Source organism: Molossus molossus, unplaced genomic scaffold (assembly GCF_014108415.1).
Source record: "Molossus molossus isolate mMolMol1 unplaced genomic scaffold, mMolMol1.p scaffold_m16_p_20, whole genome shotgun sequence".
NCBI lineage: Eukaryota > Metazoa > Chordata > Mammalia > Chiroptera > Molossidae > Molossus > Molossus molossus.
This window is the reverse complement of record NW_023425356.1, coordinates 46,871,259-46,885,361: the sequence shown is the minus strand read 5'-3', so window position 1 is coordinate 46,885,361 and position 14,103 is coordinate 46,871,259. Positions and strand designations below refer to the sequence as shown.

Below are 14,103 nucleotides of genomic sequence, written 5' to 3'. Positions count from 1 at the left end.
ATGCCCTTCCTGAGCAGCCTTTCGTTCAGCTCCCAGAGAACTGAATGTCAGAGTTTTGGAGAGGAGCAAGGCAGTTAGGACAGCGATGGCTTTGTCCCTGGTCCACCTCCAGACGACATGGGACTGCTCTGCTCTGAACCAGGGCTTGGGGACGGAGCTGATGCCCAGAGGAGTCAGGTCAGCTCAAAGTCAAGTCCCTAATCTACTTCTCAGCAGGGTCACAAGAGTCACGATGTGGTTCATCAGCTCTTAAACCATCAGTCCGCCTGCATCAGGGATCATGTGCTTCAGAGCCAATGACAGACAACTGAACGGCCTGCCAGTCAGCCTGGTCCCGCCTCCCTCCAAGAGCTAAGTGCACCAGGGACTTTGAAGTCCTACACTAATACCAAGCTCTGAATAATTGGGGGACTTTCAGCAGTGGTTCCAATTGCTATTGCAAATACATATTCACCAGAACTGTCCCTGCTAGCTCACACAGGCCAGTGTTAAAAGTACTCACCAGTGCAGCTCTGTGCCAAGAACAAAGGGCTAGGATTGCCAACAGAAGGCTTTCCATGGGCAGCCCCGGGGCCTCAGGAGAGAGGCAGAGCAGCGTGGGGATGTGTGTGAGAGTGTGCTCACACTCATACAGGCTGACCTGGGGGGTGGGGGTGCGAAGGATGTCACACACATGTGCACCATGTTTTAGCACCTAGAATGATTCAAGAGAATGATGTAGAGAGATAGGTTGAAATCTGGATGAAGATGCGCAGGCTGAACAGTGAAAAAACAATGAAATGCAAGTGTCTCAGCTGGGACTCCATTAGACAGTGGCCTTGTGTCCTGGGGGACCAGCTAGGAAGCTCATTGCCTGAGACCCCTGCAAGTGGACCAGCTGCCCTGCCCGCTGCCTTCGGAAGACCTGGCCCAGAGGGCATTTTTCTTTGAACTTTTCCTGACAGTCCGCTCTCTTAACTCCCCCAACCTCGAAGGATCTGCCAGGGTCTCCGCCTGTCTTCCCCGTAGCTTGCTTTCTTTCCCTTCTCTTTTCTTCATTTTCTCTCCCTCCTGAGATGAGTCCGGCTCCTGCCAGCTGCTGCCTGACCTGTGACAGTCTCGGAGGCCACAGGGCTGGGAGGGCCCCACTGGATTCCAGGTATATGTCCGCCGTTGGTGGAGAATCGCTCCCTGAAGACAGCAGGTGCCGAGATGGGGAGAGGGGGTGCGAACAACGAAACGGGCCCAGCACCCTCCCAGCTTGCCCTGCGCTGGGGCCCCGGCAAAGGCACAGCTGTCAGACTCGGAAGCGAGACGAGGCTCCTGGCCCCGCCCCGCAAGCAGCGCAGCGTCTCAGTGAACCCCCTTCCTGTCCTCAGGCCCGGCCAGGCCCGCTCTCCTGCCTCCCTTCTCTGCCCTCTGCCTCCCCTCTCTGTGAGGTCTGCATCGTCTGCTCCTAAAAGAAGGAAGCGCCGGGAACGGACGGTAGTGTCGACGGCATGATGGCAATGCACAGCCACCAGCCTCCGCCACCTGCGTGGCTCAGCCATCTTCATTTCGGTGGCCTGGGACAGCTCTCGGTCCACCCCACCTGCATAGTCCTAGCACATAGCATCGCATATTCTGCACGCAGCCGAAGTCTACACCGACGGGAACAAAGGGGGAAGCCACCTCCGGCGAGGTAGGTGTTCACTGCCACGGTCTCGAGGGGGCGTTTTCATTTTTCCTCCATCATTGTTGGTGTAATTTACCCCGGTGGGCGTCTCCTAAAATTTCCTACTACAACCAGTGTAATTTCACTCTGGACAAAGGCAGCCCCTCCCCCGCCCAGAATTCTCTATTAGAGTAAATACAGTCTATTTCCTATTGGAGTCAATATCACGCTACTAAGCAGTTAATTAGTTCTCAAATTGTTTGGGGGGTAGTCCTCACCAACCAGACTGCAAGACTGGAAAGAAAGAATCACAGTATATAATTCACAAGCTGCCCCTTGGATAGCTACTTATCTCCTAGACACGCTCCATAAATACATCTTTACTCAATGACTTGTCATTAGCGTCTCGTCTCTGCCAAGAGAAAACTCAGAATTTAGACCAGATCGTGGCTACGGCGAGGGAGGATGACCTTGGCCCTCCCTTAGTCGCGGTGTCTTTCCCTCTCTGTGTCTGTGTCCGATCCTGTGCCCCCTCCCGCGCTCCAGGCTGGGCCGGGCGGACCTACCACGCAGCCGGTGGAGTCCAGCTTGCGGTCGGAGATGCACCGGAAGTTCTTGCTGCAGCCCCCGTTGTCCTTGCTGCAGTCCCGCACCGGCCCGAAGGAGTCCAGCAGCACCTCCAGGCTGTCGAAGGAGGACGAGGTCATCAGCTCCTCTCTGTGGGCGGAACAGGGACGTGGGAGGAGTCAAGGGCACTCCAGGGGCCGCGAGTAGCATCACATTCCACGTTCCTGCCTGGCCAAGCAGGTCACGTCTCACTCTCTCTTACGACACGTCGAGATGCACCACACTCCGAGCCCTGAGCTAACAAGGTCCAGGCATTGTCCACACCTGGGAACCGAGCCGACGCTGTAACGCCTGGTCCAAGGTCTCAACGTGGGCTGGGAAATGAACGTCGTATTGCCCGTCAGTCCTTAGGGGACATGAGACGTGTTTACAGTTCTACTGCGTGTTCTCTGCCTGAGCCTTGGGGTGAGCCGTCCTGACCCGGACCGAGGAGAGCCTGGCACTGCGTGAGGGTATTTGAAGGCAGCCTGGCAACTCTCTTCCCAGGTGATAGGATTCCTCCCCCAGCGCCGCGGGCCTGCAGCTGGTTCCTCACGCAGCCTCTCGAGCCACGTGCGGGCCTCAGCGCCGCAGGCGGACTCACCTGACCTCCACAGCATCCTCCATCACTGTCATGTCCGTCTTACACTTCGCGGAGGGGTTGATGGCCAGTTCGGCAGGCGGGATCACGAAGCTCTTGCTGAGGGGCAGCCACATGCCCTCGCCGAGGGTGTAGGTGAACCTGCAGGGACACCAACGCCAGGCGGTTAGGCAGGGGACAGCCGCCCCGCGGCGGACCTGTTGTCAGTCACCAGCTGCTCCCCTCTCAGCCCTCGCGTCCTCCGCAGACAGAAGGGCCGATTGCCACTTTGTGCATGAGATGACTGAATCTGAGGGAGGCAGAGAGGCCTATTCCTGCTCACACGTCAGGACAGTTGGGGAACCAGGCATGGCACCCACTCACCAGCTGTAGAAGTGGTTTGGATGAAGTCATAGGAGAGCGCGTTCCAGTTTCCTTCAGATCTGGAGCTGGGCTCCCCACCTCCAGGCAGACATCGCTGGAGCATTTTAACTGCAGAGCTGTGCCTGCCCCTCCCCCACCCCGGGGTCCGCGCAGTGGTGGTGATGGGGTCTCTGTGCCTGGCGGAACCCCGCCCGGGAAAGGGAAGGAGGAAAGCTGCTCTTATCTGGCTTCTGTGTGATGGGAACAGAAATCGTGAGGCCGAGAGCCAGGGAGGAGAGAGGGGGTGAAGGAGACAGGCCCAGATGTGTTCTCTGTACTCTTCCCCACACCCTCGGCCAACGGCCTTAACCCTGCGGAGACAGCGAAGATTTGGGTATTTCTTTTTATTCTCATAACAAGGGCTAAAATGCATAAAAGAATCAATCAGCATTTCAAGGGAGAGCTTCAAGAGACCGTGAGCGATTATTTGTTTATTTATTCAATCATTTTATTTCAAAGGCATTCAAATGCTCTGTGTTCACAGTCAAAAATAGTCTACGGGATAAAAGCCAGTGTGGGTGGGATGTCACAAGGCTGTGGCAGTCTGGTGTCGCCTTCCGACTTAATGTGGCGGGAGGGACAATGGAAGGATGCATCCCATTAAACCGGAGCCAGCCGGGGCTGCATTAGCACGCTGGTCACAGAGGACCATTTCGGAGTCCTGCTCCCTTCTCTCCCCCACCCCCACGCTCCCTGGGCTGCTGGAGATGCTAGGAAACCAGATGGGTGACGCGAGATCTTTTATGAGAAACGCAGTCCTCTGTGGGATGACAGCCCCAGGCACAAGAGTGACTGTGAGAAGAGAAAGCAGGTGCTCTGGGGGGAGGCAAGTGGGAGGTGGCCAGGATTTGGAAGACTTTCCCCAATTCCCAGCCTTACTCTTGGTCCCCTAAACTGTGACCTGCCAGGCAAACATCTGCAGTCAGAAGCACTGAACTATCAGAAGAGCTTCTTGATCTGCAGGGGGCACTCGACTCTTCCCAGTGCAGGGACAGGAGGCAGGAGGCACAGGAAGGGGTCTGTGCCAGGGGAGGGAAGCCCCTTGTTAGGGGGCAGAGGAGGGGACCCACCGCTTCAACCTTCCGTGAAGCAGCTGGTGAAATTGAAGGCATGACAGTCCTTTCGCACATATGCACACGCGCACATACACACACACACGCACCCACGTCATCTGGCAGGATTAAGGAGTTCATATTCAGGGCAAGTGATGGTCCCAAGGTGCTGGAATCTGGGACTTCAGGATAAATGGGGGCTGGAGGCAGCGTGCAGGCCTGTGCTCTCACTTTGCATTTGGTAACAGACATCTTGAGACTGCAACTTTGTAATAGGTCCCACTTAATGTAACGTATCGCGTGCTGTTTCCCAGAGAAATGTACCAGCGTGAATGGGGCCAGGGAGGAGAGAACTGATTGGGACAGAGGGCTTTTGTTTTCTATTTTGGTTTTAAAATGAGTTTTGCACCGAAGCACAGCAGCAAGTCTGAGACCCACAGCTTCTCATTTACGTGGCGGATGTAGGCAGAGGGGGCATCTGGCCCTCCCCATGCTGCATTCTTCTTATGGAAGAGAGAGATCCATGCCCGTCCATCTCAGTTTTCCCTTCCTCCTCCCCACGCAGTCATATCTCGAAGCAAAAAAGCAAATGACATCTTTCCCCAAGTGACACTGTGCACGGCCCCCCGGGCCTCAGGACGAGGGTCACATCCAGAGATGTGCTCCTACAGAGCAGCCTGACTCCGTTCCTAGAGACGCCCTCAATTCTCACCTCTTGGCCTCTGCTCCTAGTATTACTTCTTCCTGAATTTCCTCCCCTGGCTTCTTTGCTGGAGTCCCACTCATTTTTAGACTCAGTGGAGGTCCCGCCCCTTCCGGGAAGCCCTCCACACCTTCATGCCAACCCTCGGGCTGAGCAAGGGGGTCTCCTGCATGCACAGGCCTGTCTTCTCGGGGGTCCACTGCCACTGGAACAACGTGTCCCCTCGGATGGCACAAGACGTGCTCTGTCACCTTGCATCCCCATTGCCGGACACGATGTCGGGCCCACGGAGGTCCCTCCGTATATATTTATTGACTGATCAATCACTAGATGTTCTTTAGTTTGCACAGGCCGCCAGGGGGTAGGGCTGACATGTCAAATGCCAAGGTAGACGCGGTGTGGGTTAGCCTCTCGGTTGGACACCGTGAGGAAGTTCCAGAGTGCGCAGTAGCTGCTGAGATGTGACCCTGTACCCAGGTCGCTGGTGGGCTCAAGGTGAGAGCCTGCAGGGGAAGCCAAGCCAGGTGTGGGCTGAGGCTGACCTCTGCTGAGAATGCGCAAAGGGGCAGGACTGGAGGGCTGCCTTGTGTCTCCTCACAACAGCCTCCGAGGTTGGCCCCTGGCCCCGTTTCGCACATGTGTCTGCTGATTTTACGGAGGCCAGTGGCCTCGCAAGACCACCTCCCCATGAGCGGGAGCGATGGGGCTGGTCTCAATGGCAAGTGTGGCTCTCAGCAGCTTTCCAGCCCATTCTGGCTCAGGCCTGCGAAATTCTAACGTTTCCTTTTATCTGCACAATCTCCTAATTCCAACAACCAAATATAGCACGCACTGTCAGAGCAGAGCTGTGTCCTGAAATCTCGTCTGTCCCCCATTCATGCGGATTTGGCAGTCACGACTTCAGAAAGCCACCAAAGGGAACTTGGGGGAGCATCTGGAGGGCGGTGCTGGGCTGGGCCTTCTCTCGCGACAGCTGGTAGTGACCAGCACAGTTGGTGGCTCAGCTGTAGGCTGAGTCTGTGCACGGCCCTGGTAAACAAGAGCTTGACACTTCTGTTCAGAGGCAAATGCTCACCCGAGAGCAGTGGACAGAAGAGGCCTGTGGTCTGCTGGGGCCGGGAGAGGAACGGGACGCGGGAGAACGGACCAACAGCTCACGGTCCAGCATCTCCACTCTTCCCCAAGCAGACCGCTCCCGATGGAGGCGCTGTTCCCTGGGATGCAGGTGCACACTTGGGAGGAGAGACCCCGAGAGATGAAACTGGTCTGAAGTCATTCCTGCCACCAGAAGGCCCCGGGGAGCGGAGTGATCTGAGCTACCCTGGAAAGGACATCTTTGGCACTGAGCTGGATGAGAAGACTCCATCTCCCCCCTTGGACCCTCTAAGCCCCGCTCGGACCCTACCCAGGTTCTCTGGGATTGCAGAGTACCACGGCCAGGTTCAGTGCCAGGCCTCTTCCCGATCTAGCTTCACCTCCTCAGGAAACACTGGCAATGATCTACAGCTACTTGCTGAAGACCTGGTGTGTTCAAAATTCCATGTTAGCTAGTAAATATCTCAAGCCATAGGATGCTGCCCCTTCCCTCAATAAGGAGACCATTTCATTGTAGAAATAAATGGGCAAATTAAAATAAATATAAAATAAAATAATTGACAGATAAATATTATAGCCTGTGTGTTACAGAAATTTGGAGAAGACAAGTCACGTGGATTGGTGCAGTGGGTTGAAGCAGCTTTAGAGAAGTATTTCTCAATCTGGGAACAGATTAGAATTACCATGATGCTAAAACAAAACAAAAACAAAAACCCATGCCCTGGTTCTGCCTCCTAGAACTATTGAATGAACTGATTTGTGCTGGGTAGGATCACTGGTGGTTTTAAGCACACTGGGGATTCTCGTGGAGGGCCAAGGTCAGAGAACAATTCTTGGGTGAGACCGTATGTTGCCGAAGTCAGGGACTATCCTGGTCATATTTGTTTGGTCATAGCCACAGCATCTAAAACAGTGGCTAATTAACAGCAGGTGCTCAACAGATGTTGAGTTTAGCAGAGACTTGGTCGAGACCAATGGTTCTCAACCTGTGGGTCATGACCCCTTTGGGGATCGGGGGTCGCCTAAGACCATCGGAAAACACATATTTCCGATGGCGATTCATAACCGTAGCAAAATTACAGTTATGACGTAGCAACGAAAATAATTTTATGGTTGGGGGTCACCACAACACGAGGACCTGGATTAAAGGGTCGCGGCATTAGGAAGGTTGAGAACCACCGGCCTAGACCACGGACATGCGCAGTGTCTATAACCAGGAGGGAACATGCATTCCTGCTGGAGGGAAGAGCAGGGTGAAGACGTAGAGTACAAATGTTCTCGTTCTGGAAGCAGTGTGTCAGTCAGAAGACGGATCTGACTACGGGAAGTAAGGTTCTAGAAGCGGAAAGCAGCCAATTGGAAAGGAGCTGTACATTGGCATTCAACTGGGGGAAGGTTTGAATGTCAAATTTAAATTTTCTTCTGTGGTCCAGGGAAATGTGCAGCGGCCTGGAGGCCCCCAGAACACTGGTGAGCAGAGCACAAGTGAACAGTCATTGCTTCTTTAAGGAGTGACTGTCACTGCGCAGGTCACAGGATGGTCTCGTGGCCACTGGCGGTTGATTGACTCAGACCCCAGAATGGTTTTGATTCAAGGTCTTAATACCTGAAATCAGGAAATCATGACCCATTGATTTCATCTGAGAGACTCGCTATTGTCACATTAGCGACCAAAAGGATGAGTCACTTATTGATGAACACACTGGCTACCGAGAGCCGACCGCAGGGGTCGAGCCACAGGGCTGATCCCGTCTGAGCGCTGGGGACCCTCCGGTCGCAGCTCACCGACTTGGAAGGCGAAATGGTGCCTGTGGGGGTGGAAACGGAGTTTTGTGGAAGTTCTGCTCTGATAGCAGTTTCATTAAGGAACTTCCTTTTCAAAACGTTAGTTTCTGACTTTTAAGGGAGCCCAGCTCCCCCAGGCTCTCCATCTGCCTTCTCTTCATCACCCTCCCAGGTACGGGCAGACCAGCAGGAAAAAAAAGAGAGGGGGGTGGGGGGGATGCCAGCCAAATGGTAAATCATACTTGGAAAGTTTAAATGTCCTGGTCAAAGTCTAAAGAATACAGCTCATTTTTCTTGCAGCACAAATCCTCAAAAGAAGCCTGTGGCCAATGCCCTGAACGGGACTGAGCCTACCCCAGGAGAGACAATCAGGACAGAAAAGTTCAGGAAGGACGGCCCCAAGAGGCAGTGATTCTGCAAACCCGCGCTCTTGCTAAGAGCATGCCTTCGGAGAACACCCCGTGGCAAGCCCAGTGCACCCCCAGCAGGCGGGAGGAGCCGGAGACGCTGGGGTAGAGGAGCCGGCTCCAGGAGCCAGTGCAGGAGCAAAGTGAGCACTGAGGTTGGACTGGCTGACAGGGGGGTCTGGGGGAGGGGTTTGCCAAGGCAGCAGTGAATATGTGAGGCTCCGCCTGCCCAGAGTGCAGCGAAAGGAAGCAAGTGTGTCCCACCCTGCTCACCATTCCTTTCTAATGCCATGTGGTAGCTGAGCGCATCCTTGGACTTCAGACACTCCTGCGGGACTATTCACCTCCTCCACCAGAGGGCGCCCTCATGGAAGGTGATGTAGTCGCATCCACACTGCCTTGCCAAGCACAGCCTGTGGCGTGTGCTGGGTACTCAGAAGATGCATGTGATGGGAAGGATAGACTGACAAAACACATGAATGATGAGATCTTATTTTGGAAACAAAGATGTGCTCCTGCTAAAGCCTGGTGTGAATTAAACTTTATGAAAATCCAATAGTTCACAGCTGGGACCCAAACTCTTCCTCTGCTTGTAACTTTTCTAGTATGTGCTATTCCCAGGTATGTAGGTAGACATCTGGGAGGGAACAGAAACATCCGATTTGGTCGGGAGGGTGGTAAGAAATAAGATAATAATGAAGGAGAGCTGAGAAAAGCAGGAGGCAGGGTCGGAGAGAGTCACCTTGGACAACTTCAGACGTTATAAGGAAGGTGTGAATCGGCAGCACACGGGCGAGGCAGAAAGGGACATGTCCTGGCCAAGGGCTCGCCCTGCACCATCTCGTGTCCCTCGTAACAGCAGAGCCAGGCACGTAGCGTAGCCCAAACACCACATGTGGAAGCTGGAGGCTTGTTAACTGAATTCCTGGGGCCAAAGCCTCTCTGTTGTCACCAGGCATGACCGGGGGACAAATGCTTTTGTTACTAGGAGGGCAGAATGACTCATCAAAGCGTTCGCCATTTCGTACTTTACCGCCAAGAAAGCAAGTTCCATGGGAAACGGGACGTAGGGCGTGAAGACATACACAAGCAAGGCCCTCGACGACCACTCACCTGAATATTTTATCAGAAGGCTGTTCTCCCAAAACCAGGTCAAAGCCTCGCTGAAATATTGTGTAAGGCCAAGGCCTAAAAGGAGAAACATCATTCAATTAAAGTCGACTCAACACACACTCCCTGAGCATCCATCCACTTTGTCCCGGCACCAGGCTAGGCTCTGGAGACCCAGAGACAACGAGGACCTGGTCCCTGTCCTCAGGAACCTCACTAATGTCCATTTACACAAGAACATGAATGCTGGGACCCAACCAAGAACGGGATCAGTATAAAAATCACCGAACCACGAGCAGAGTAAAATTTCCTAGACACGGCAATTGGAATGACATATAGAGTAAACTTAGATAAAGATGGCATCACCATGGTTCTTGGCCCTTCGGACGTGGTTTGAACAGGAACTGAGCTTTGTCTCACTTAAGAGAGGGGGTCAGTGTGATTTGTTGGGAGAAGGTAGAGCCTCTGGAATCAGACAGTCCAGGTTCAAATCTTGTTCTGCTGCTGAACCAGCTGTCCGACTCTGGGCAGATGATCTGTCTTGTGGAGTATAATGTCATCACTTGTAAGACAGACCACTGTAAAGATTAAGCAAAACTTCTAAGCCAAGGTCAAGGCTCAGATGAGACCGCCACATTTTTCTTTCTCTGCTCAGAATGTCATGAAGATTCGTGGGTCTTCTGATTCCGGATGTTTCTACAAAATGTAATGCCCCTTATTATTCAAAGAGAAACAACTGAAATGGTATTTTAAAAGTATTCCTTAACCACAAGTCTCCCTAGTGAGCTGTAGGTCCTGGATACACTTGAAAGTAACAACACTATTTATTTTAAAGAGTATATGTCTTTCCACTAACCCAGATGCCCAACCCCCTCTTCTTTCCTCACTCTAGTGAGGCGTAGGAGCCCGGACTTGTGTCGGTACCAGATATTTTGACCACTAGCTGAACTGAGCCCTCGCTCTCACGGAAGGTGTAGCCTCCAAGTGTAACCCAATTATACCAACCCAATAACCCAGTTATTGAGGATTTCACTGTAGACATGCCTTCAGTTTGCAAGGACTATAAAAAGTCAGGAGAACACATCAACATAATTATTTTGGGCTCCATCTAATACTAGGCATTGACCCAGTGGTTGTCATTATGGGGGCTATCGACCCGTAGAGGGCATTTAGGGAAATTTGTAGCCATTGAATTGATACCATTGTAATTAACCTAATTATTAATAAAAGGAAAAGAGCAAAGAGAAGGTCAAATATCACAGGCATGTCATTTAGACATCTAGCGGCACCAGGAAGCTAAACCTTTATACTCCCCAGGGCGCCACTGGTCCACTACCCAGGGGACATCTCTGGGGGAAGGGACTGAACAGGGAGGAGAGAGACAAGACGCACGCCCAGTAAAGTTGAGGCGACTAATGAAGGTGCTTGCTGTCAGACACATATGAGAGCAGGTTGTGGCCAGTGCAGGGGTGCAAAATTTGGGGATATTTGACTCCCTGAACAAAGACGTTCTCTCCTGTGCGCTTGGTGCGGCTGCTCTGGTGTTTGCCACGTTATGCTTGAGTCCAGGCTTGCGGGGCTCGCTCGTGGCCCACGGCCACGCGGACCCACACACAACGGGCTAATGGACTTCAACTAGCCTGAGGCTGCACTGGACCTGGCTGCAACGTGGAACAGAAACTCTGGACTCTGGCTTCGCTTCTAGCTCTCCTGAAGCCCCAGCTGCGCTTCTCCCAGGACTGGACTAAGGGAGATGGGACTTTGCAAACCCAGGGATGCAATTCCATGCAAATAAAAATCACTCAGCCTCCCACACAAGTCTCAGACAACTGTCTTGCTCAAGATATCCTAAGGACTCCACCCCCAGCACTCAGTGGGGAAAGGGATCCCCCACTTCCACCGCTAACAGCATGACGGGTGATTGAGGACATGCTGCCATTTAGGAGGCAGGGCTAGGAAGGCTAGGACAGAGCTGTGCTCGGACAGCCCTGCAAACGACCAGTTTCCGCAGGTCCTCCAAACTCCTGAATGTCTTGCCGCACATTCACACAGGTGGAAACCTGCTTATCACTCCCTGAGCCTAGCTGCTAACTCCACTTACAAACAAGCACAGAGCAGCCTGTACAATTTTAACGTATGACGAATTTTCTAGGTGCGTAACTACTGTATAAGCCCAGGGAAGATTATGCATTATTACTTCGAAATTTTACCATTTGTTTATAATTTTGGGAAACCATGTCATTGCCTGCAATGCTGTTCATGGTCTTTGAATCACCAGCACAGAATCTGGGTTAAGTTCAGATTGGTCTGCACTGGTCTTACATGATCACACTACGGTGACTTCACAGTGGCTGCAATTGTCTGTCCACCCTATTTCTCCTATGTTAATATTACCAGAGTATTTACACATTGACATCGTTATTGTATCCTTATAAATGACTCTCTTGTTACTTCCTTTTTAACCACTGTTAAGGTATTCTATTTATCTTTTGAAAAAGTTTTTGTATATAGATTTTATTACTTATGAGTTTCATTGAAGGCTTATAAAAGGGGTTATAAAACATTTGTTATAAAATAGAGTGCTGGGTCCGACGAGGTTGAGAACCACCAACTTCACGTGACTCGCTACCCAGTGAACTGCTCCAAGGACTTGGCAGCGGCGGGAGGTGGCCGTCGGGACTAGGCAAGGCGGGGGCTGGGGTGGACGCATCCATTGTGTGTGCTGCCTATTTATAAACACCGATTCCTGGAGCTCAGTTCAGAAATATTCCGAGGCAACTAGGATTGGTTCCAGGAAGTACCCAAGCCCTGCACGACGGATAACCCCTGAATCAGACGACGCTCCCTGTTTTCTTACGTGGGTTCTGTTAATCTCATGGAGGGCGAACCCACAGAGTGGGGTTTAAATCTGATTCTTCTCACCCTGGCCAGTTTGGCTCAGCGGTTAGAGCGTCGGCCTGCGGTCCGGAGAGACCCGGGTTCGGTTCCTGCTAAGGGTATGTACCTCGGTTGCAGTTTGTCCCCGGCCCTGGTTGGTCGTGTGGGTGGCAGCCACTCGATGTGTCCCTTCACATCAATGTTTCTCTCTCTCTCTCTCCCTTCCTCTCTCTCTCCCTCCCACTCTATCTGTACAAAAAATGGAAAAATATCCTCGGGTGAGGATAAAAAAATAAAATAAAATAAATAAATAAATCTGATTCTTCTCTGTTCAACAGTAAGTGGTGGTTTATGGGCAGCTAAGAAATATGTCTTCACTGAAGAAAATGTCCAGAGATCATGATGTGCCCCGTATCCTCCTAGACACTGAGGACGGGCAGTCAAGAGGGAAGAGAGACATGTGCCATTTTCTCTCTCTTTTGGGAAAAATTACATTTTATTTGCTATCAGTTTAATCATGTCACATGACACACATGTTGCCTTTGAGTCACCTCTAGGACTCAACACCGGCACAGAGTGTAACTAGCGTTCGCTTCTGGCGCGGCTCCTGGGATGTTGGAAAACGGCTGTTGAGGAGCCGGTTTGGGGGGGCAGGGGTGGGGTGCAGTGTGCACAGCTCCTTGCACGGAGGAGCGAGGTGAACCTCCGTTCCAGCGCCCGGGAGCACCAAGCACATGTCGCCAGGATGCTAGGCAGGGCGGGTCAGAGACTCCCTGCTCTGGAGGGGCCTGGGTGGTAGGAAAAGCCACTTCGGTTCAAGGAAGCAGATGCGCAGACCCCGCCCTGGCCACTCTGAGAGGCGCAGAGCACGGGGCTTCTGGACCAGCCTGCCTGTCTCAAATTCCAGCTTGGGGGACCCTGAATTCTGACCACGAGCAAGCCCCTGAGTCACTAGTGTCCCCATTTCCTCATCTATAAAGTGAGGCTAATGGTAAACAACCGGGTAAGGTTGTTATGAGGAGAAACCAATTAATACAGTCAAAGTGTTCCGAACAGTGAGTGGTGTTTAGTATCATACAAACGTTTGTTCAGCATAGTTCCCAGAGTCAGATAGAAACACTATAGCAAGGAGATCCCCCGACTCCTCTCGAGAAGAGGCATCTTGCCCTGCGGTGCGGAGGGACTGGCAATACCAGGCTGGAGCTCAAGTGTAAACGTCGGTGTGTTGGCTGGCAAGAAGGCAGTGCTGGGCGTGGGGAGGCCAGGCCCCACCCCCTCCTGCCCCGCGATCCCTGTGCTGGGCATTGTCTACACACTGTGGACATCAAACACACAGAGGAAAGAGCCTATCATGAAATGTCAAGAGAAGTTAGTTGCAGAATTCCCCAGCCAAGGACTGAAAGAGAATTTGCCCGTCTCCTTTCTGCTAGCCGGGGATGATCTGTCAGAGAAACGGGGATTCTAATTTGGTTTATTAGCGAAGATTTGCGGAGGGCCCATTGTGTGTGAACTGTGACCGCAGCAGCAGGAGCTGGGGTAGGAGATGCTCGCCCTCAACGGGACCTGCGGTCTTTCGGAAGAAGCACACACATGCGCACGAGCCCAAGAGCAGCAGAAGGGAAGAGGGCGGCGTTACGGGGACATTCTAGGTGGCCGTGTCGGGGCCGGGGAGGCTAGGTGTTGGCAGTGCATGGAATGGTAGTTGGGGGACACATGAGTGAAGGAGCTACGGGGCCATCCAGGAAAAGGCAGGACGAAGTGGTCACAAGCTGAGCCTAACAGCACCAGGAACACTTCGGAGCCGAGTCCCCGGAGACCGGTGGAGAGGAAAG

The 14,103-nt window shown here is 52.7% G+C and overlaps 1 protein-coding gene across 1 annotated transcript in view; it reads right to left on the bottom strand.

Moving 5' to 3' along the window:
• Positions 1-14,103, bottom strand: part of ASTN1 (astrotactin 1) — a 282,406-nt gene that overhangs the window by 74,190 nt on the left and 194,113 nt on the right. The window contains exons 9-11 of the mRNA XM_036272001.1: positions 9,398-9,472; positions 2,844-2,981; positions 2,200-2,350 (exon numbers count right to left, since the gene is read on the bottom strand). Of these exons, the coding sequence (XP_036127894.1) occupies positions 2,200-2,350; positions 2,844-2,981; positions 9,398-9,472 (364 nt within the window). The remainder of the gene's footprint in view (positions 1-2,199; positions 2,351-2,843; positions 2,982-9,397; positions 9,473-14,103) is intronic.